This window comes from Argiope bruennichi, chromosome 4 (assembly GCF_947563725.1).
Source record: "Argiope bruennichi chromosome 4, qqArgBrue1.1, whole genome shotgun sequence".
In the NCBI taxonomy this organism is placed as follows: Eukaryota; Metazoa; Arthropoda; class Arachnida; order Araneae; family Araneidae; genus Argiope; species Argiope bruennichi.
Window position 1 is genome coordinate 64,625,034 of NC_079154.1, and position 24,338 is coordinate 64,649,371.

General features: G+C 24.0%; 1 protein-coding gene across 1 annotated transcript; it reads right to left on the reverse strand.

The window, feature by feature from the left end:
* Positions 1–230: 230 nt before the first annotated feature.
* LOC129965999 (uncharacterized) lies at positions 231–22,169 on the reverse strand. Its single transcript, XM_056080327.1, has 22 exons — positions 22,043–22,169; positions 21,612–21,736; positions 20,843–20,966; positions 19,668–19,770; positions 19,069–19,172; positions 18,701–18,866; positions 17,945–18,026; positions 16,406–17,378; positions 15,254–15,391; positions 14,975–15,166; positions 14,756–14,899; positions 14,471–14,616; positions 13,073–13,209; positions 12,237–12,448; positions 12,001–12,100; positions 11,206–11,421; positions 9,756–9,852; positions 9,325–9,429; positions 8,360–8,403; positions 8,050–8,152; positions 3,458–4,451; positions 231–684 (listed from the first exon to the last, which is right to left on the reverse strand). Exons 2-22 carry the CDS (start codon positions 21,675–21,677, stop codon positions 578–580), a joined length of 4,353 nt encoding a protein of 1,450 aa, XP_055936302.1. The 5' UTR covers positions 21,678–21,736; positions 22,043–22,169; the 3' UTR covers positions 231–577.
* Positions 22,170–24,338: the final 2,169 nt, after the last annotated feature.

Here is a 24,338-nt window from a genome sequence, read left to right on the forward strand (position 1 = left end):
GAAGTATTTAGTACTACAATTTAATTATTTCTGTTAAATATTTTATGGAAGATCTGAGTACTTAAGATTTCCGATAATCATCTAATAAAACCATAATATGAATAAATTTTTTAAAAAATAATAAAAATCAAAAGCATAGTAAGCAGAACCTAAAATACTTTAAGATTTAAATAGTTTAAATGTAGTTTCTAAATTGCAGATGTTTATAAATCAGTTACAGATGTGAAAATAATTTAAATGGACATTTTAATTAATTGTAACAGTTTCTATAGCCGTTTCTATAAAATACAAAATTTATCTTCTTTAAGATGGGCAATTTTATGAAATCGGAATACAAAATCTATATTTTCTTATTATTTTTTGATAAATTGGAGGTGAAAATCGAAACAAATTTTATCTCAGTTCAATATTATGTTTCTTATAAAAGTTCTCTCAAGTTTTACATAGATATAAGTTTCAACATTATATGCCATTTTGTAAAGCACATGTTAATAATTCGATCTCATAATAACTCATTTATACAAATTTATATGAATCAAGCATAAAACTAATTATAATAAATATGTTCAGGTAATTGCTAATGAAAGACCAGCCTTGTTTGCCCTTTAACACCAGGCATTTTCTCATAACCTAATTTTCGAACTGCAGGAGTCATAGGAATGCTTTTCATCGTTAACGAAGAATCTAAAATAAATATTTAAAAACCATGATTAGTTTCAACAACATCATAACAAAAACTTCATATGAAAGTTCAGTTGAAAAATCATGAATATGAGAGCTTAAATGAGTAAAATGAATAAGAATCCAAAGATGATAAAAGAAATAATATACAGATGATGTAAGTAAAAATCCTAAACATCTGAAACCACAAAATAGCATGCTTTGTTGAATCCAATGAAGTAAAGATATTTTATTTGATTTATAATAAATCATATAAAGATTCGGTTTACTACAATTACTCTGAAATCCTCTCGTCTAGATGTGCTGTTCCAGAAACGTTTCGTCTTAATGATTTCCCTTGATAATTTCTCAAGGAAACCCATATTTCATAAACCGACTTTTTTGAAGATATTTAAAGTCGCTTTAATTAACAAAAAATATACATCGTTATTGATAATTAATCTCATACAGAGTGTCCCAAAAAAATGGAACAAGTGTCTATTTTCCTAAATATTGCACTTCAACATGTACTTCCAGTATAATGTATCATTAAATAAGATGGCAATTTGTATGAAAATTCTATAGCTTCTGTGCAGGTTAATAATAAAAAGATCAAAAAATTAAATTTTTATAGATTCTCACATCTGAAAATAAAAAATTAATAAAATGTGTATTTTACATTCATTACAAAACTTCATCTGCACACACACAAACTATCTATGAAATTGGAAGAGATATTTTAATTTATAAATTTAGAGACCTCTTCATAAAAAGATGGAAACGTTTATTTTCAAAATGCATTTTTTTCCCCATAAAGAACTATCATGCGCAAATATTTGTTTATTATTATATTATTTAATCATCATGAAATAAATTTGCTAATCATGCATATAATAGTTCACGTCTACAGGTCGCCAGTTGCAATTTAGACTTATTAAAGAGCAGTGAAATGTCGGAAACCGAACATTTAAGGTGAAGGAATTTCGAAGAAAACAAAATTCTTCATTGAAAATTGTGTGCGTGATGTCAAGCTTTCTTATGAAATAATGTATTTCACTAACATTTTGAAAGGCGGATATTTCTGCTGTATGTAATCATAATGCTACTACAAGCGTATATAAGTATTGTTCGAAGAATGAAACTTTGTATAGGTGCCGAAAATGATCATTTTAAAATGTTTTAGAAAACAATTAATATAACATTTGACCTTTTTATAATTAATAAAAGCTAATATATGCATTATTATTATTATCTGATTCTGAACTTTTAATAACCTAAGGTTAAATGCATGTTACCTCTGAAAAAGTAGACCGAGTTCAAATGTGAACTCAGGTATGAAAAAGTGATTAAATCCAATAACTTTACAGTTTAATCTCTCTGCATTTTTTATAGAAAGAAGTATTAAATTTTATATCAATATAGATGAATATAAGAGAAACTTTTTATTAATCGCCCTTTTTATACTCTAGAGGCAGTACAAAAATTTAATTTAATTGTTCATAAATTTTTTTATAATTAATTTCTATAAAAGTCAAAGTGTATTTATACAAATATTTACCTTATTTAAAGAAACTTGACTTAAAAGTATATGTTTATATTTTATATTTAAGAAAATAAATACTCGTTCCAGTTCTAACAGATATCCTGTTTTTAATATACATTTCAAAGCAGCCACATTAATACTGAGAAAATACTCTCAAAGATAAGTTGGGAATAAACTTTATTTTGTTTGTACAAGCATATTATTATAGTCAATAATATGCTTGACTATAACATCGTATAATATGCTTATTGTTGTATAATATTGTATAATTTATTTATTATATTATATTATATTATATTATATTATATTATTATATATACATATATATATATATATAATAAGCATATTATTGTATAATATGCTTGACTATAACAACATTGCATTAAAATTAATTTGTTAGTTGTTCTATCCCGCGTTGAGTTCTATCTTTTTTTTTACAAGACATTAAAATCATTACTGTTAAAATATTATTTCATAATAGATATTACACTGTTTAAAATAGGAAATGCTTTAGATAACAGGAAATAAATTATCAATTACAAATACCGTAAACTTAATTTCTACAACTGCTTATTTGCCAAACAACACAGCATTTTCAGATAAGAATGAAAAAAAGGTCTTTGAAATGTTTTCTTAAATTAAATATATTCAAAGGGGACACTAGAATTCCCTTTTATTCATTTGAGCAGGATGGTTTCATCACATCCTGAGATACAATAATAATAACGCAATAAAGAAGAAAAAAAATTAAATTACTACTTTGGTGCTATTCAGACATGTATCTGAAATCAATATTAAGGTATATTCTTTAGTCCAAGAACATTTTAACCAAACTGACTTTAACTCGAAAGTTAATTTGGAAATTAAAAAAAAAATGATAGAATAAAACATTCAACTAAAACAATTCAAAGTTCCTTAATATATGATACTTAGATCTTGTCGTCATTAATATAGGTAAAATACAAAGGCTACTATAATTTTAAAATTATAATATCAAAAATGGTACAAATAAAATTTTGAAATTATAATAATGTAACTTTAATGTAAAAAAAAATTAAGTGGATAAAATTTGAATGAAATTATACAAAATCCATATGTATAGGATTTAAAATAAGTGCAATCTGTTTCAAAAATGTACAAAAGATTTCAGTTTATCCTTTTATAGAGAAAGAAAATAAAATTTTATTTATTGTGTGTTCCCAGGGGATTTCATTATTTATTAATTATTTCATAATAGTAAAGATGTAGACATACCTGGCCACTCAGACTGCTGCTGTTCAAAATAAATATCTGCATCATTTCTCAAGTTAGATTTCACAACAAATTTTGTGTCAGGATCTTCAAAACAGTGCCCACTCTTCATAAAAGGAGACACTTTGGCTTTTCTAACATTTCCTGACTCACAAAAAACTGTATCTTGACTATTAAAAGTCGAAGGGTAAGCCAAATCCTTTTTGCTGACGATCTTTGAAATCATACCTTTTTGAATTCTGCATGACTTTTTAAGAGCAGGTGACGATACACAATCATTATTTGGAGATGAATCTTCAACCAAAAATGGCCTTTTCTTTGGAATATACATAAATTTTTCGAGATCTAACGGGGATTTGTTTCCATTTTGAGAATTTGGAACCTTTGAAATAGAACTGGAAAAAGGCTCCCGTCCAATAGTTGCTATGGTAGAGTTTTCTAACATATCTCTTGCATTCATTGAAAATTTATTACAATCATTATCTCTATTACTGCTGGCAAACTGAGAATTCAAGCTTTCAAAATTATATGAATAATCATTTTCCTGATATCTATTTTTTCTTGGGGTTACAATAGCGCATTTGTCAATGGAATATCCTGTTCTATTAAAGGAAGAACCGTCTCCGCTTAAATAATCGTTATAACCATCATATTCATGACTAAGTTTTAATGACATATAATCCAGATCCAGCTCTTGTAAAGATTTGTCAGATCCGAATTGTTCATTTGCTTTCTTACTTCCACGCAATTGGTGGTAATCACCATCTTCATCACCGTTTGCAAATTTCGAGTTCAAAAAATATTCATTGTCGTTTGCTTCTTCTAAATCCTCAAAATCTTGAGAATCGTTCAAATTTTTATGATAATTAGGTTTCAATTTAAATTCTGAATTGCTTTCAAAATTCAGTTCGTGATCTGAATCCGGAGTCGATACTAAACTTTCATCAGAAGCATCAGATTCTACAGATAAAACTTTATGAACAGCAGAATGAAAGCACTAAAAATAATAAGATTCCAAATTATTTTAAAGAATAAATTAAATCAGTATTTAAAGAAATTATTTTTTTAATTTCTAATTATGAATTAACTGTAACTCATTCAAGCTTAAATAAATAAATCATTTCAGTGAGCGTATTCGTTTTCATTTGTCTTTATTCCAAGGAAGAGTTATATACAGAGATATCTATATAATTACAAAACTACCACTTTTTAAAATTCTTCTTGCCATTATAGTTTTATATTTTTGTGCAATTTTAAATCTTAACATCTTTTCCTTTTTCGAACTTTCAGGTTGGTAATAATTTCTGGAGACTGTGCAATCACAATTTATAAAAAATGCTTTTTTTACATAGTTAGAAGTGTAAGAGGTACGAATGTCTTGAATACTATATCTTTTTTAATTTATTACATTTAAATCAGAAAATGTGGCAAAAAAGTGAGGGAGAAATCATTAAACTATATGCTATTTACTCTCCTCCTTATGCACAGAATCAAATTGAACTCTGTAGAGGCTCAGACTATCCACGTTCTAGGCCTCTTTTTCTCCTCCCAACTTCAGAAAACAAATACTTTACACAAACAGGTTTTAAACAACGATAAACAAGTATTACAAAGCAATAAATAAGTCTTAGTTCCAAGATAGTTGATTTTAGTACTACCTACATGTAAAAGAAATTTAAAATGAAAATAGAGAATTAATTTTTTAAAAACGTTTAAAAAATTATAAAACTTTTTAATATATTCTAAATGTTTAAATACAAAGTTCACCAGCGCTGTTGACTTATAATTCAGTCAAAAAATAGGGAAGGGGGGGGGGGAGGAATGAGATCATAATGAAAGCGAATTTGAAAATAAAATAGAATTATGCTGAAATTTAAATAATGCTCAAATTTAAAGGGCCCTTGATTTTAATTCGAATAAATTCAGGTACGTACTATAAACCAAACGAAATCATAAAATTAAATTATCCTGAAAATACTGTAAAAAAATCTCACAGTTTAGGAAATCCTAAAGTTGTGGATGTCTACACTATTGCCTACTTTACCTGTTTATAATCCAGACCCTATTATGTACTGCAAACGATAGAGTTGGATTTTTAATTATCTTATTAGCGAAAGATATGTGACATCTCCATGTTGTTGTCTGACATTTTGAATTGCCGACCAATATCATAAAGATATAGCAATGTTGTTGGGTATTTTGTGCTAATAGGCTGAAGATACTGAGTTACTGTATTCAAAGGATTCCTACCAAAAAACTAAAATGATTTTTTTAATGAGTTTTGTTTGATTTAAAAAGAAAAATTAGTACATTTAATTATATGAGATAACGAAAAAAATCAAGCAAGCATCGATTTTTTTTATTTATCAGCAGAATTTTCTTCCTATATAAGTAAAGAAAATGCTAAATGGTTGGGATGAAAACCAATGGAAATGTCCTCTTTTTGACATTTTCATGTACTTTCACAGTAAAACTTTTTAGCATTAGCTTCAACGTAAATAGAAGAAAATCTATCATATATTTTGAAACAGTACTTCTTCCCATCGACCGACCAGGTCTAAAATTAGACACTTATTTTCAATGTTAATATAAAGATCAGATTTCATACATTTTGCAGCATTTTTCAATTGTCTTGTTAACATTTCCACAAATAGACAGAATAATATACTATTTGATGGATTTGGTACAAATGTTGAACTCAATCTACGATTCTAGTGTGAACATAATCAAGAGAAATGGATTTCGACATGTTAAGATTTTCAATTATAACTTTCACAAAAATATAAATAAGCAGGACATAAATAGTCAAACTTTTAACAAATAAACCCTCTCTAGGTACATATCAAATTTTAAACAAAATCTTCTCAAAATAAATTCAAAATTTGATAAGGGATTCAGGGGCTAGTTGTAACAGGAATAATTTGTAACACACATATAACATTTTTTTTTTTAATTTTTAATCAGAACTTTCACTAAACATGATTCCTATAATGAGCCCAATTTTCGACAGCACACTCAGCGAGTATGCTGGCGCTCTACAGGCTAGGCCGCTTGCCCTACTAACACTATCTTTTGATATTTATATATATCTAGGAGATTGGGAATGTAGATCTTGGAGCGATTTTTTTAAAATTTTAATAATTAAAAATTAAGCTGAATTTTGGCGATTTTCAACGATACCTTCCGAAACTATTATCGCACGAAATCTACACCGTTCCAAAATTTTAAAAATGTGCCTTGTTTGTTACATGCATTTAACAATTGTGCAAATTTTTGCTAAATTTTGGCAAATTTTTTTAAAAAAAATTTCTAATTTCCGACAGTAAATCTCATTGTTGCCGTGAAATGCAAACTGTTTTCTTGTTTCATCAACTGACTGATTTTCTTCCATTGCCCAACATTAAAGGAGAGTTTTGTTTAATATCTGCAAAGTTTACAAAATAGATAACAAAGTGAAGTTGCAGCACTGCGAAATTTATTAGACGAATCACACATTCACATATTTAATAATGCTATTTTGTCTTGGTGTGTTGATTTAAATTAGAAAGTTTCATGAACACAATGAGAGATGCATATTCAAGACAAATAAAGTAACACATCTTAATTCAATGTATTATGGATATGAAGTTTAGATATAACTTTAAAAATCATGGATATGAAATTATATAAACTTAATAATTTTTTAATAAAAAAATGGAGTAATAATCTGTTTTGCATAACATTATATTGTGAGTAAAATGTCAAATTGTCTCTTAATTTTTAATTAATCACTCTGAAGTGCATATTACTATCTTCCAAAGTATATCTAAGAAAAATTTAGTAATGCTGAGTCAAACATCTAGATCAAAGCTCTAAGTTCAGAGCTAATGTACAAACATATATGCACATTCTCCTTTATTATTTGTAGAGATAAAAATGAAAATTGAAACAAATGCAAATTCAGAATTCAGCTCATTATAATTTTATAGTATTATTTTAAGACTTGATTTAACCCTTTAAAAGGCCATTTTTTTCTAGTCATATTATGTTAAAATATTTTTAGGCTTGAAATTAGAATAAGATAAGGGATTCATTTAACTTATTAGATAAGTTTAATTTGATTAATTAATAATTAAGTGACAAACCAAGACACATCATTTTGTGTGAGATAAAGAACTGAAGCATCTAAGTTTCTGTCTTTCTAAAAAAATTTGTCAGAACTTATGCCAACCTACATAATTTCATACAAAGATTGATAAATTTTGTGGAAGCATACTTCCCACGGCCTTAGAAAGAGTTAAAATGATAGTATAAAAAAAAGCTTTAAAAAGAGGTTCATATTCTTTTAGTTTTGTAGATAAATTTTCTTTAGTAACAAAAAATATCTTAAAAATTCTGTGTTAATCTTTTTAAAAAATATAAAGCCCATAGATTAAATAATGACAATAAATAATAAATTTTTATATAAATTAAAAATAAAACTTATCAAACCTTTAAAGATAATAAGTAATCACAAAATGTCTACAATGCTTTACAATTCAAAAGGCAATCTAAAAACTTAAAAATGAATATAGAAAAATAAAAAGGAAAAAGAAAGCTAATAACCAAGAACTCACTTTGAAAAATCGTTCTGATATGAAACACCATTTTTGTAATAATTCATCCAAAGTGAAATTTAAAATTTCATATAAACTACATTCAGAAATCATATGTTGAACTCTGCAATGATAAATCAAAAATTCAAAATATTTCCCTTCTAGAAATAAAAATTAAATGAATAATGAAAAATGAAAAATCCACTAAACATTACAATTATAATCACAATAATAATTTTTTTCTCAAAAAACAGAAAATTTAGAAAGAAAAAAAATGTTTAATATTAATTTGTAGAGATTTTTTTTTAATTGGAAACAATGCAATACTAACACATATGGATTCAGGGAAGGAAAAGATATCAGGAATGTTTCTTCCTAAATGAGAAAAAAATAATATTTTATATTAGAATGAATAGTTACAACTACAAATAAATATGTAATAAATGAAAAAAAAGGAAATATTAATGCAATGAAAAAGAGGGATTGAAAAGGAGATTTGATAATCATAGCATATTTTAGGTTTGATTCATTAGTTTTTATACCATTTTTTTAAATTTATGCCTATTATAGCAATAATAAGGCACATATGGATTAATTTAGCAACTAAAACAATAGAAAATATTATTGTAAAACATATTGAATATTTAAAAATTTATTCAAATTAGAGAAAAAAATACATGAAAACAAAAGATGTATAACCTCAAAACAATGTAAAAAAATTTATACATCAATATTCTCCAAAGATTTTGAGGAAAACTTCTTAAAATAAAAAAGAAGTTATCATCAGAGATTGTTTTAATTTAAAAAATCTGTGATGATACACTTTAAAATTTTTTTTTACCTTGAACAGTTATCATTAACCAAAAGAAAAAAAAGCTAAATAAAAAAGTATATTAATATAAAATAATAATATATATAATATATAATAAAATAATTATGTATAAAATAATATATTCTTATTAAATCAAAAATGCATTTTCATTTTAAAAAGTGAAACTTATAACAGATAAAAGAAAAGGAAAATATTGGAGAAAAAGAAATTACTTGAAATCATTATTCATAAAATATGTGTTCGGAAGGGGAGAGGGATATCATGGAAAATATTCCTAATAAGGTTTTAAAAATATATTGATGGAAAAATATAAAAATACTAATTTAAGAAAATATTATTAATCGGCAAAACAAATTTTAATAACAAAAAAAAAATGATTCCATAGGAAAATGAATAATTATAAAAGACATGTTTCAAAATATTTTATTATTACATTTTTATTAAATATTTAGATTAAGACTTACTTTAGAGATTTGACTAGTAAAAGAAATTGGATAATTATTCAAATTACGCATTAAAATATTTTTGATTAAATCCAATGTTTCTTCAATGCTTTGAGCATGTAACATCTGCAAATAAAAAAAAATATATATTTTCAAACTAAAAATAAAAAAAAATCAAACAAAGTTTACAAAGGAATTCACAATAAGACAAATAATTATCTAAAAAGTAACATATTTTATATATGACACAGGAAAATATAGCTAGTAAAAATTAATTTATAGCAAATAAACAGCATGCAATTTTTAATATGCATGATTTTTCTACTTTCTATCGACATTTAAATATCTATGACTTTATCTGTATAACAATAATATTTACATGTTCAAGAAAAATATTATAGAAATCAAGTAAGTAAATAAAGTAAGTTGTTTTAAAAAAGACAGTTACAAACCTTCACTTTATGAGTCGTAGAATTCTGGCAAAGATCTTCTATTAGCAAAAAAAACTTCCAGAAATTTTCATTTGATTTCATGTGCTTCAAGGTAATCCTGTAAGAGAAAAAAAAATGTAATGATTAGATTACTTATAACCTTATATAAGAAGACTAAGTTGCTCTAATATAAGAAAAGAATCATGAAAACACAGAAACTAAAAAGATGCATGTGCATATATGGGGATAAATAAATAAATTTTGAATATTTTTGTCAGCTTTTTAAATTCATAAGATGTAAAAGACTTAAAAAATAACATAGACTTCGAATTGAAAAATAGTATCAAGAGAGAGAGAGTTGAAAGACAAATTTTCATATCTTTATGTGAAACCTTTGGCTTATAATAAATTTGCTACCATTAATTCCAGAAAATTATCCAGATTACCAAATAAATAAATCTGCTTCATTTGTAAAATGAATAAAACTACTTTTAAAAAAAAAATGCTTTTACATTTATATTCAAATTAATTTGTAGTGCATTTTATTTAAGGAAAAAAATGGAAAATAAGAAAAAAAATCCTCAAATAATAAAAATTCAACTCTATTTATATGAAGTGTTTAATAATCAGTAAAGCATACTAAATAAAATTATTTCTTGTACGTGTATACCCAAATGTAATTAGTATATTGAAGTACAAGAACAAAGAACAGATATTAAAGGTGACAAAAATTGTTTACATAAGTCATCATTTTCAAATACTTTTTATCAACAATATTTAAGCAAATTATCTGAACTAATAACAGTGGAGTGAATGGCATTTAACTTCAGAGTTATTAGGTATTAAATGCTAAGGATCCCATGAAAACAAGATATTGGGCTCTTTGCAGCAATATTTGCTGTAAACCAGACCAGGAAAGTGACCTGGAATTTTAGAAACAAAGACTGTTAAGTATTCTCATAAAAAATGATTAGGCATAACAACTAGCTGATCTTGATAAATCTAAGATATCCCAAAACTGACTTTTTAATAATTATGCACATTAAAACTCAAATGAATTGATGCTTCATCATTTTGAAACAACAGTCATTTAAAATGGTTAGTGGTTATAATTAAATTCTTTAACATTGTTTTCAAGTCTAGTTGGCAGAAAATATGAACATCAAGGGATTCATTTTTTATGTGTTTATACCTCATCTAAATCTTTGCATTCATATATTCGTCTTACTATAGTGTCTCTTCCCCTATTTAAAGTGCCCCCATGAATTCTGAAACATCTTATACACATATAAACAGAGTATTATCAGATAAAAATTAAAATTTCTAAAAATTATAACATAATCTCGTGAGAACTTAAGGGCAATTTTTATATTTCTTTTGAATTTATATTATAGGTTCAACTTTTGAAATTTAACTCATTTTCAGATACAAATTTTTTTATCCAGAAATATTATTTAGCAATTTTACTTACAAGTTTTCTTTATATTCTTGAACTATAATCCAACAAATTTCATATTTCAAAAGCAGGAAAGAAACTTTCTCCAACAAAGTCTCTGGAAAATTATCCTCTGAAAAGGAAACATTGCTAACAAAAATCAGTGCAGATTTTTCATTTATGGCAACATCAGCAAAATGAAGATGAGGTAAAATTTCTTTATATTGTCTGATGCATATTGAAAGATTCAACCTTTAAAATAAGAAAAGAAAGGAATATAATTATTCAATTAATAAATGATTATTTAACAATGAGTTAATTTTGCAAATAAAAATTATATATATATTATTTTTATATGTATAAAAATACAAAAATGTGTTAGTTGCAAATTCATTTTTTATTACAAATTATTAAATAATAATCATTTTGTTGCTAATAATTCTGATTTCAAGTAGTTTAGCTCTTGATTTCTTCTAAAAGTAGAAAAAAATAGTAAGTAACTGATATTAATATTAATTTGTTAATATTAATATACTGACTTTGAAAAGAAATAATTAAGAGAATTATGCACTTCAATTATATTCTATGCAATTAAAAAACTTAAACATTACTGGAAATTTTATTTAAAATTTAAATCATGATATATTTTTTTTTATGACTTTGTTAACTGCAAGAACTAAATTTTGTTTCTAAGAAATAATAATATGAAAATTTTAATATATGGATCAATAAAATTATATAGTCACAAATAATATATAAATACAAATGCTAATCATATTTTAATCAAGTATTATTTAGCATGTAATAATAACAAAAGAATTTAGTTCTAACCTGGATTCTAATAAATAAAGAAGCTGATACTGAGAAGTTATAGATCCTGATACTATTAGAGATCTGACTGTATCTTGTACAGAATAAACAGAAGCTTTATCTAATAAAAAGAATATGAATAATTACATATATTAAAGAATAGTTACAAAGAATAATATAAAATTAATGAGACAACATATAATAAAAAAATCAAGGAATAAATAAAAAGTTAGAAACTTTAAGAAAAGAAAGATGACCTGTATTTTTAAGCTTTTGAATTTCATCAAGAGTCTTAAGAGGTAAATCAGCAACTTGAACAAAAGCATGAAAAACATTCTTCTCAGAACAGATATGCTTCCAGCAAGAATTATTGTCATGTTGAAATTCAATAATGAAAATTAAATCCTTCCAAGGAATATTTTTTGCAAGAGAAGACGGACTAACAAAGAACACAGTGTCTTCTGAACTTCTGGAGTAACAGGAAAAAAAATTTCAAAATAATTTTTCACAGGTATAAATTATAAAGGATTAAGTATCACTTATCTATAAAACTGTTCTTAGTGTTCATGAATTTATGGCTTGTAAATTAAGAATAGAAAAAATGTCAGGTAATAATTTATATTAAAAAGTTATTTATTTGCCTTAAAAAAATTTCACTTTCACCTAATAGTAAATAAATGATGTAGTTATTTATATCTAGATATATTTTACAGTTTATTTCCTAAAGGCCAGAAGCAGCAACTTCAATAAAAATGCATTTTTATAAAATTAATTAGTTAAATAAAAATGTATTTTTATTTTATTAATAAAAAAAGGATTTTTATCAAAAAGCTTGATTACTCTTAGACCAAAACAAATCTGAAGGAAAAGCCAAAACAATTTTTTTCACACAATCTAGGAGATTATTAAAATTCATTCATGAGAATAATGAATTTAAAAAATTTTAAAACATATTAAATGCAAGGTATTATAAAAATAGAAAATATTTTCTGATTTCTTTAAGTAATAGTAGTTATAACAAAAGTAAAAAAAAAAAAAAAATTATATTGAATAAGTTTTTTTCTTTCTGCAAAATAAAAATCTAAAAACTTACTTAAACATCAAAGTATTTTCATGAAGGAACACACTTTCAGGAATGAGAAAAGTTTTAATATTGCACATTTCTTCTTTTAACACTGACTCAAATTTTTTATATAACTCATTCAAATACTTTTTTATAATAATCATAACCTAGATAAAAAGAAAAAAAATAGTTTTAAAAATACAAAAATACTAAATTAAAATTTTAAAAAATTGAAAAGTAAGATCTCTTAATATATATATATATATTTCAAAAAAATAATAATAATAAATACAATATACAAAATAAAAGTTTAACAAAAATTTACAAGAAAATTTAATACAATGTTCAGCTAAAATAACAGCTTGGCTTACAATTTTAAAAAAAAATAAGCTTCTTTATTATATGAATGTAAAAAATTTATTTTATTGTTGCTATCATATACAGGGTGATTCAAAAGTTCATGAACAAACTTTAAGGACAGATCATGCATGCAGAAATAAATCAAATATATAATAGAAATAAGATCACAAATGCAAAAAAGATTACTACAATGGTTACCTTACCAATAATGAGGTAAAAAAAAAACATATATATATCATATTAGGATGTAGAATGCATGCTTAATGGAATACAAATTTACAATAGTGCAAAAATGCAGTTATATATATATATATATATCCAAACATTGCAAGTTCTTCAATTCAGCATAATAAATACAAAGACAAATAAGAGGAAGTATTAGTGTTAAAAAAATCCTTTGAAGCATTTAAGCTAAGTGTCTTTAAGTCTTAGCATCTGAAATAATATACACTTTGCAGCATATTATAATTCAAGTAATTATGTTCAAATTCCTGCTTTTTCATTATTTGCATTACATTATATACACAGTACATTTTATCTGTTATATCATTTCTTTGTATTTTATTTTCATTAACTGGCAAGGAACCCACAGTAGAAATCACATTTTGTTTTTGCAACCCTAATTTCATTGCAAATGTGACTTTTTTCATGCATACTTGGCATATTCTTTGAGTTTGCCTAAGAACTATTAAATCACCCTGCTTTTTCATTATAATGTTCTCTTTCATCAGATATCTAAAATTAAAATGTATCATGAATGCCTCTTTATTGAAATCACTTCCCTTCCCTTTATATATATAAATACATTAAACTTTTTTATTAAATTTGTTATTTTGTTAATCATTTCATGATTTATAATAAGTAAAAAATTTTATGTACTTGATATGTCATAGCCTTATTTAAAAATATGAGTTTTTCTATAGAAAATGTTAATTTAAAATGTTAAAATTTAATGCAAATTAGGAAGGACAGCTGAACTAACTAATATTTTATGAAATTTAATCTTATTAAAGCAAAAAATCAACAAATTTATTTAAACTAATTAAAAAGTATTAAAATAAAAACTACCTTAAATATGTGCCCTGTTTCTTTAACCAGACTCAATTTTTCTTTAAGAAATTTAGCCATTTCTCTTAGTTTTGGATGGATGTAATTAATTTCAGCACATTTATTCATTTCACTTTTGAATGTTTTAGCAATAGAATCATAACAGTCTAAAGAAAAATACCAGAAATCATAGTTAAAAATCACCATTTAACTAAAAAGTATCATTCTCAAATTAATTTTATTTTAATCAAGTAAGGTTCATCACTATAAATTAATATGTTTTTTAATACAATCTAGACCTCTTACTTTTCAATAATGCCAGATGGCGTTCTTCAAATTCTAGTAAATTTGATATTGCTAGTTGAACATCAAAATGAATAAAGCATTCAAATGATTTTAAGAGGCCATGAAATGCTAGCAGTTGGCTGTAATAATCTTGTTTTTGCCCTTCTAATAAAAATTTAAACAACATTAATATGAAAAAGTTTTGAAAATGGGTAAATTTTCATTAGTTAATATTCATACTTTCTTTTAATAAACTGATGTTATAATCTCTACACTGTTTTACTTCTTGGTTAAGCAGGAAACAAGTCTTGCATGGTGAAATATCAGCAATTGTGAATTTAAGAGGGAATTTAAATGTATCCGACTGTAATAATGATTGTAAAAATGGCACAGCATTAGCTTCATAAATGAGTACAATTTTAGTCATCTCATCTGTAAAAACAATTTTTGACAAAAATTAACTTTAGAAACAAACAAAAAAAAATTTGATTTGCATTAAATCAAATAAACTAGACATACCAGAGAGTGTAACAAGTAAATCTTCGACCTTAAATTCAGGTACATATGAATAAGGATTTTTATTCTTAGATGAAGACATTACAACATTCAAGGTACTTTTCTGCATAGATGTAATTTCAGAATCCTCATTTTCCTTATCTAAAATGAGAAAAACATCTTGTGCTTAAACTTAGGGGGGAAAAAATCTAAATATTGTTTCATTGAAAATTAACATTCATAGATTTAAAGTTCTGAAAGTCAGCATATTAGCTGTCAGTTAATTTAAGGGGAAAAAAAACTTAAAAATTAGATTATAAATAAACAAATAGGTTAAAACACATATTTAGAAATATATGACATCAAAATCATTGAAAAGCAGTCAAATAATCTTCAAGTAAAAATTTTATTAAAAAAATATAACAATACAAAGTTATACCCTTCAATAATTTCTGAGGTACATTGTAAATTTTAAACAAACACAAAAATTTGAAAGAACACTTTAATAATTAATATCTAGGTCATTAATAAATCTATCTATCTTAATATCTAGGTCATTAGATTATTAATAAAATATTTAAATAATTAAATTAATAAGTTTCAGATAATTAATTTTTAATATATAAATTAATTAATTAAAAGGATAAATAACACACAAAACTTTATTCAACTAAAAAAATTAAATTCATATCAAAAATTAAAGAAATATTTTATTTCATAATATTATTTATAATTTTCAACAGATTATAAATTTCAGTATATAATATAAAAGATTTTAATTAAAGCCTGTAAGATTAAAATCAAAATTAAGTGCTGTAGCATCTTGATAAAATATTTTTAAATAAATATAAATTACAAATTTAAATATTAGTTTAATTTAAAAAATGAAAGTAGTAATAAGAAAATGAAATTTGCTTTATAAAAAAAATTACTTTGATGAAAAATGTAATATTTACATATAACTTTTACAAACAAAAGAAATTAAGAAAAATTAACGTACTGAGTTTAAGATATTTGACATATTTTTAATTAATATTTTATTTATTTTTTCATTTTTAAAGTATTAATAGTAATTTCCATTATTAAGGTACCTATCAGTTAAAGTGAAAATATTAAAATCCCAAACAATTAACAAAATTATCACCAGATTATTAAACCACAGAAAATAATACAAACCTTTCAAATAACTTTTAAGCAGGTTAGATTTTGATTTTGAAGTAAAGGTCTTATCATTATTAGTTAATTTAGTAATGTTTAAGAAATTAGACAGTAGATTTACAGTCTTAGACGAGTTAGAATTTTGTGAAAGTGGCTGATCTTGAGAGAGATCTTTATTACACATAGAAGAAAGTGGAGAATTTGAAAATGTATCTTTTCTAACAGCAGTATAACTTCTGAAGTTTTTATTTGGTAAAACAGATAAACTTGCTGTTTCATTTTTTTTATTAATTCTTTTTTCAAAAGTAAGTTTAGAAATTTTTTCCATATACGAATTTTTCTCATTGTTATCAATAGTAGTAAGTTCTTGATCTACAAAGAAATTATTTTCTTCAAGCCATGTTTCTGGAAGGTATTCCTCAATAATAAAATTATTATTTTGTGAGCAACTGTTTGCGTTATTTGAATCAGAAGAATTGTTTAGGAAACTATTTATTTGACAATCTCTTGTTTTTTCATCAATCTGAGGAGAAGCAGTAATTTTACTTATCAGCTCATTTATATCACATTCAGAATTAAAGTTCTCCGGACAAACATTTAGAATAGTACCTTCTGCATAAGAATTTTCTGATGGATTTGAATTATAAAGACTTTTGTTTGAATCGACATTCATTTCAAAGTCATTAAATACATTGTCAACAATAGAAGTATTTTCTTTAAGATGAGAAGTGTATGTATCATCATCCACTTCTTTATGTTTGTCATTTCTAAAATTATTTTCCACTTCATCTTTATTGTTTTCTGATTTATAATCCCCACTACAATCAGAGGGCATTGCAAGGAAAGATTTTTGAGATTGATGTAACAAACCATTCGATGTTATATCATTCAAACTGCCTTGGCCTTGACTAAATTTCATAGATTCAGGTACTATTTTGGTATTCTTATTTACATTGACAATATCTAAGAAATTGTTCTCTTCAATAGGTAACTGCAAAAATAAATGAAATGAGTTCAAGCAATTTCTCATTAAAAAAATTAATTTCTGAAAAAGTTAAAAAAATAATCTGAATTATGAAATATTCATATAAGTTTTCATTAAAGCTTTATTGGATTTTTTTAATTGATGTTCTTAAAACATAAAAATGTTCATAAAATAAAAATATTATTTTTAAAAAGAGTAAGGATAATCAATAACTGAATAATATGAATATTAACTGAATATAACTAACTCTCAATATTACAAGATTCCAAAAAAAATGCAAACTACATACATCACTTTAAAATAATCATTACAAAAAAAGTTTATTGATGACATTTAATTAAAGTACTGTTATTTATCTGAAGATTCTGAAAAAATGTTTGAATAATTATATGATAGTTGCTTAAAAATTTAGCATAAAGAACAGAAGAATATGATGTAGACACTTAGAGGGCTAAAAAGATTCACTGTTAAATTTCACATAAATCTCTGTACAATTTAATATAAAATTAAGATAGTCTGTTATTAACATTTCTAGTTTGCCAAAATGATAAATTTAAAAAAATTAAACCTACTTCTGGTAAAAGAATTTCTTTAAATACATTTTCTGTATAATTCTGAGACAATTTCTTATCAGTATCCTCCAAATCTGTATCACTAAAACAAATATCATAATAATTGTTGTATAATAAATTAAGAAAATGCAATTGTTACTATAATTTTAAAAGCCATTTCAGTTATAAATTTAACAATTATAATGAATATTTATACAAAAATGATTATTTAATTGTGTACCTTTCAAGCATTTAAAGCAATAGTATTTTATTAAAATTAAGAGAAGGATAAATGTTTATTTAAAAATTACAAATAAGTATGTGTTAAAAAAAATTACTCTAAAATATTTCCTTTATTAATAAGATGAATTAACTCTTTTGAACTATTTCATTACTATTAATATCATTTAATAATTAGAAATAGTAGTTTAAAAATTTTCAAAGGAATCAATAATAATCCATTTTCAATATCAATTCACATTTTTTTAAGGTAGAAATTTTAAGTCAAAAATAAAATAAACAAAGATTTCAAAAATTAAGTAAAATTTAAAAATAATTTATTAGGTTTGTCAAAAGAATTAGTATAATTTAACCAAAAATAAAACTGTTTTAATATTTTTAACAAATTGCATACCTCATTCACTTAACAGCAAGAATACAATGGTAAAACCTCTCTTCAAAAATATGTTGCAAAAAAATAGATAGCATATCATTTTTTAAAAATTTTTTAGAAGTATCTTAAATCTAAATTTTTATAGAATATACCAAGTAACTTACAAAAACATTTCCATATCTTCAAATGGAAAATTAGAATCATTTTCAAATACATCTTCAACTTCCATAATTGGCACTTTTTTCAATAAATCAGTCAGAAATGGCCATTTGAGAGCAACTTTTGGTAGATTAAATGGAATATATGGAACATCAAGTAACTGAAATTTACCTAGAAAAGATTCAACAGTAAGAAAATGCAATTATATACAAAATAAAAGTTCGAAAATTATAATTAAAAAGTCATAAATCAAAGTCATAATTCAAACATTTTACTGACAGTAAGTGAAAATCATAAACATAAAAAAAACGATCCTGTATCTTTAACTGCATACAGATAGAGAAAGAGAATAAATTCAGAAAGAAAAATTTACCATCTAAAGTGTTTTCTTTAAAAACTTCAAGATCCTCATCAAAAATGTTTTCTTCTTTCACAGAAATTTTACCATCATGAAAGCAGTCATCGTTATTACAAAGCCTAAAATATCATATTATTTAAACTAAAAAACAATTCAATGTAAAATAATTTTATAATGGAGGTCTTAACACAAAAAAAGTCAAAATTTAGTGGAAATTTATCAAAAGTTATGAACTCAACATGGAAATTATTTAAATTAGAAAATTTATATTGGAAACTAAAGATCAATAATTTAGAATATTTGAAATTTTTATTTTATCTATAGAAATTGCACAAAAAAATTGGCATTTTTTACTTCAAATGGAATTTTTAAAAACTAAATAATTCACCAATGAAAGATATTGTGTTGAATATAATATATGTTTTATATTCAATTGGTTAATCAAAATTAGTAAACCTATAATATAACTTCACAGCAGAAATGTTAAAATTTATGTGCAAGACATATAGGCAAATAATAATTGTAATACAGGCAGATTATAGTAATTAAATGTAATATCATAAACTGAGAAATACTATTTTCGAATATTTAATTGAGATAGGAAAAGATACTACCATGAAGGTTCAACTAAATTTAAATAAGTATCTCCCCTTATATCTGATATAGATTCTTCAACTTTTGTTGCTTCATCAGATAAAAAGTTTTCATCATATTGAACTTTAAAAGAAAAACAATAAATTCAAATGAATGTAAACGATAAGAAAAAAAATTAACTGGAAAAGATCCATATTACATAAATCTAAATATCTAATAATCAAGAAAATTAAAAAACACTAAAATAAAAAATATATGAGGAGAAAAAACATTAATTTTATTTTTTATGGTATAAATTCAATGCACTTCAAAATATGATTGGAGGTTAAGTAACAACTATACTATTTTTTTTAAATAATAAGAATATAATTTTTTTAATTAAAACATTTTCTAATAATAAAATTTTTTAATGATTTTAATTTTTTTTTCTAATGAAATTTTTTCTGTATTCACAGTTAAAAATTGTATAAAATATTCAAAAAGTCCTTCAATAAATTCACTATATTGAATGAAAATTTAAAAATTTGAATTAGCTGCAATCATTTTCTTCCATATTTTAGATGCCTGCATCCTCGAAAAAAATAATGCTGGCAAGAGAAAGAATTGATATAAATCAATGAAATTAGGTAATTAATAAATAAATATAAAATCAAAGATAATTAAATATTTTACAGAAAGATGGCAGAATCAGTATATAATAAAAGTCTGGAATAAGAATTTTTCATAAACTAATCTTTTTAAAGATTCCATTTAGTTAATATGTTTTTTTTTAAATAAGAATTATTTAAGAATAAATGAGTACTTAGATATTTAATTCAAATTTTGAGCATCTTACAATCAAGAAATACTAATATAAAATTTACTAATACATTACATATTGTCAAAAATAAAAAATAATAATTTTTCACTTTTAATTTGATTTAATTTTATTTTGCACTCAAATTTTTAAACATGTATAGTAAACTCTTGTCGGCTACTGGATAATTTAGTACTTATCTTCTATTGTTAAAGATTATTAGAGATCCTTTGATTTTAATAACTGGGGTCCTTTTTTTCTAATCACACAGAAACCACAGGTCCCCAAATATAAAATGTATATTTAAATAATAAGTTACACAGTAAAAATATCATGACAAAAAAAAATCAAATCACATTTTATATATCAGGAATTGCAGATATAAAGGATCTTATTTACTTTTTTGCCATGGCAATCTGTACAGTTTATCTATATTTGGCAGAGTATTCAAATTTTCATTTTCAAGAAAAGTATTTTCACATATAAGTGCCTCAGTTAAACAATCCTCAAATGTATTAGATATCTGAAAATCAAATATTAATAAAAATTTAACACATTTAAAACTTTTTTATATAAATTTTTAATTAATATTCATATCAAAGTATTGCATGTAAACAAATATAATAATCAAGTTTATTTATAGGCAATATTAATTAAGGTAAAATAATAAATAAGTAGTGAAAGGAGTGAAAAATAAACTAAATAAATAACATTCTTCAGTTATAATCCAATTCATAAACTTTTGAATAGCAGTGCTTGCTTTTTTTAATAATCTAAAACATTCTCTATAGCTTTTTAATTTAAACTATAATATATTGAAAAAAATATTATTGCAATTTTAAAAAAATAACCAAAAAAAATTTTGCATGAAAAATTTTATTTACCATTCATAACCATTAATTTAAAATATTATGTTATAATGAAAAAATATCAATACCTTTATTAACTATACTAAAATATTGTGGTTTTCCATAAATACTTGATAGTATTTATTAATAAGTAATGCCATTAAAATATATAATAATGTACAGAATATTTGAAAAAAATATGAAGATATTTACAAAAAATACAAATAACAGTTCATAGAGAAAAGATGTCAATATTAATAAATAAAAATTCAAAACTACAAGAAATTGATGTAAAATAACACTCAACATAAATAACTTACCTCGTCATAATAATTGATAGCAAGAAAGTTGCAAGCTTTATATACAGGATATGCTTTGCATGTCATTTCAAAAGAATTACGTATGCGCTTAAATAACGCATATAATTTAAAAGAGTCCTTCTACTCTGAAATCAACAAGTTATGATAATTTATATAAATACATAAAGCATTAGTTGTAAAATAGTAATTTGAAAAATAATAAAGAACATAGAGTTTTTTTGATATTAATAAATCATGTAATTGAATGCTTTTCAAAAGGAAATAAAAAGAAAAGATTTCGAAATATTTAACACAATCAAACTAATAAAATTGAATGGTTTAATTATTTCAAATATAATACAACCTATAAACATAATACCATTTATTTATTTATCTTTCACCATTTTATTAAATTACAATTCAAAAATTTTCAAACAAGAAAAAAAACTTACCATATTATCAAGCAAAAAGAAATTTATAATTTAAAAATTCTGAAAGCAATTTCTACAAATATCGTCTGCAAGGCTTGCGGCTGCTATTATGGATAAAATATTTCCTATCACAAAAACAAAATTAAATAATTTATCTTTCGAATTTATAATCTGTATGAAAATTATTACAAGCTACAAAAAAAAAATTCATTCAGCTCGTATTTATTTAGTTAATCAAAATTATTTATTCAGCCAAAACATTGAAATTATTCTTTAGAAATATAAAGGGGAAAAAAATGGAGTCGTGCTGCCATCTACATTCATACTTATAAATAAATGAAGAGATGAGTGCAAATCAAGCAGGGCAATTCGACAGGAGGAAAGTATATTTTAGAAACAGGAAATATTTTCATCGTGTCTCCTCACAATAGCCATTCTCTCTTCTGTGTAATATCCAAGATTCTTCAATGATATGTGCACCGTCACAATGAGTAAAAATAAATCTTGGATAAGGCTGAAATATATATATTATTAAAAAAATATTACGCATTACTCATAATATCACCAATAAAAAAACAGCAAACAAGATCATATCGATTTATGCTATGCATCAGGTTAATATAGTATCTCGGAATAAGGTCGAGAAGATTACCAATAAGTATCAATCGAGTCCAAAAGTTGATACAAAATACTTAATACTTTTTTTTATTAGTTTTGTGTTTGCTTCGTACTTTTTCGTATGTAATACAAAGTATCAGATTGATATTGTATCACCCAACACTAAATTCAGTGGCTGAATGATCATTTCTATTTATCAATGAAAAGTGGATCTTCTGCACCTATCAAAATATACGCCCCATGAAGTATGTGAAAGAGAAAGGAAAGAACTTTCTCTAATAGACCATCGTGAAACTGAGGAACCAGTTTTTTGAAAAATAAATTCACTCGTTTTTTAAAAGTGTTTTTCTGTCGCTAAAACTATTAATATAGGGACAAAATAATGATATAATTGTGCAACATATCATATCTAAGTGATGACACAGTGAAGAAAATTGATATCTAAAGCTTGATATGATTTTCACCTCCCACCTCCAGGTCATCAAGAACAGTGTAGTAAGCATTCGGCATTTGGTATTATTTTTTTCACAGTCATTAAAATTTACTTTAAAAAGACACATAAATGCAAAATTATATTATTTTTCTGGGCGTCCTTTAAGACATCCCCTAAAGAAACCTAAACTTCTTACTCCCTATTGCTAATTCACTATATCTGGGAATTCACATCTATTTTTAAAATTACAAGTTCATTGAAGATTGTTAATAATGATAATCCATTCAGTGAACTATAATTAATATTTTTGTTTTTACGAATTGCTATGGGATAATATCATGTAAGTGATTTTGCATTTCATAGCATTCCAAGCACACCTTCAACATAACCATTTTTAATACAATAATTGATAAATTCTTCGTCATGAAAGACAGAAAAAAACAAGTGTAATTAATAGAAGTCTCTAATCTCAACTTTTATTTTTCTAGTTAAATCTAACACTGCACAATAATACATATTTGCATCATTTACATTTTTTTCTTTTAAAATTAAATGACCAATTAAAAGAAGAGGAAGCGCAAGATTAATTTTTTGTGTAATACATAGGGAAAGCAACAGTTTTAATGTATCTAATTGATATGGGGTTTCTTTTATAATTACGAAAACACATTCTAACATTAATTTAAGAATTTCAGTGAATAAAGAATTTAAATAATTAAGTCCTGTTTACCAAAGAAAAATATTAAATTCAGGAATTTGCTTATTATTTCTGTATTTTCGTCCAAAATAATGACAAACCTAATAGAGAAAAATAATTTTTTTCTTTATCAATTATTTAATAAATGTACATTTTTTTTCACACAATCTATATTCAATTGATAAAGAATATTATACTAAACTTTAATTAACACATGTTTTGATGAAGGGGACATGTCATTTGCGTCAATGGTAGGTAACAAGTATAATACAAATCATTTTTTATATCGTTCTTTCAACAAATTAAAATAAGCCATATAAAGAAAATAAATTATCTTCGAAATAAATTATTACAAATAATTTTGGCATTAATTTGGCCTAAATTTTATCACATGGAAAAAAATATCTAGTTGTTCTACTTAAAAAATTATTTTTTTAAAATTTAAACTAAAACAATGACCTGTTGGAGAATTAAATAATTAACAACATCTACATTCAAACTGTCACATTTTTTTGTATTCATACCATTAAAATAAATTTAATTTATGAATTTACTATCGTGAAGCAACA

Coding starts and splice junctions, on each gene's coding strand:
- LOC129965999 (XM_056080327.1), bottom strand. CDS start 21,677: ATGACATGCAAAGCATATCCTGTATATAAAGCTTGCAACTTTCTTGCT. Junction 19,771..20,842: donor CAGATTGCCATGGCAAAAAA/GTAAATAAGATC, acceptor TTTCTTTTAAAG/TTCAATATGATGAAAACTTT. Junction 15,167..15,253: donor TTTACTTGTTACACTCTCTG/GTATGTCTAGTT, acceptor TTGTTTTTACAG/ATGAGATGACTAAAATTGTA.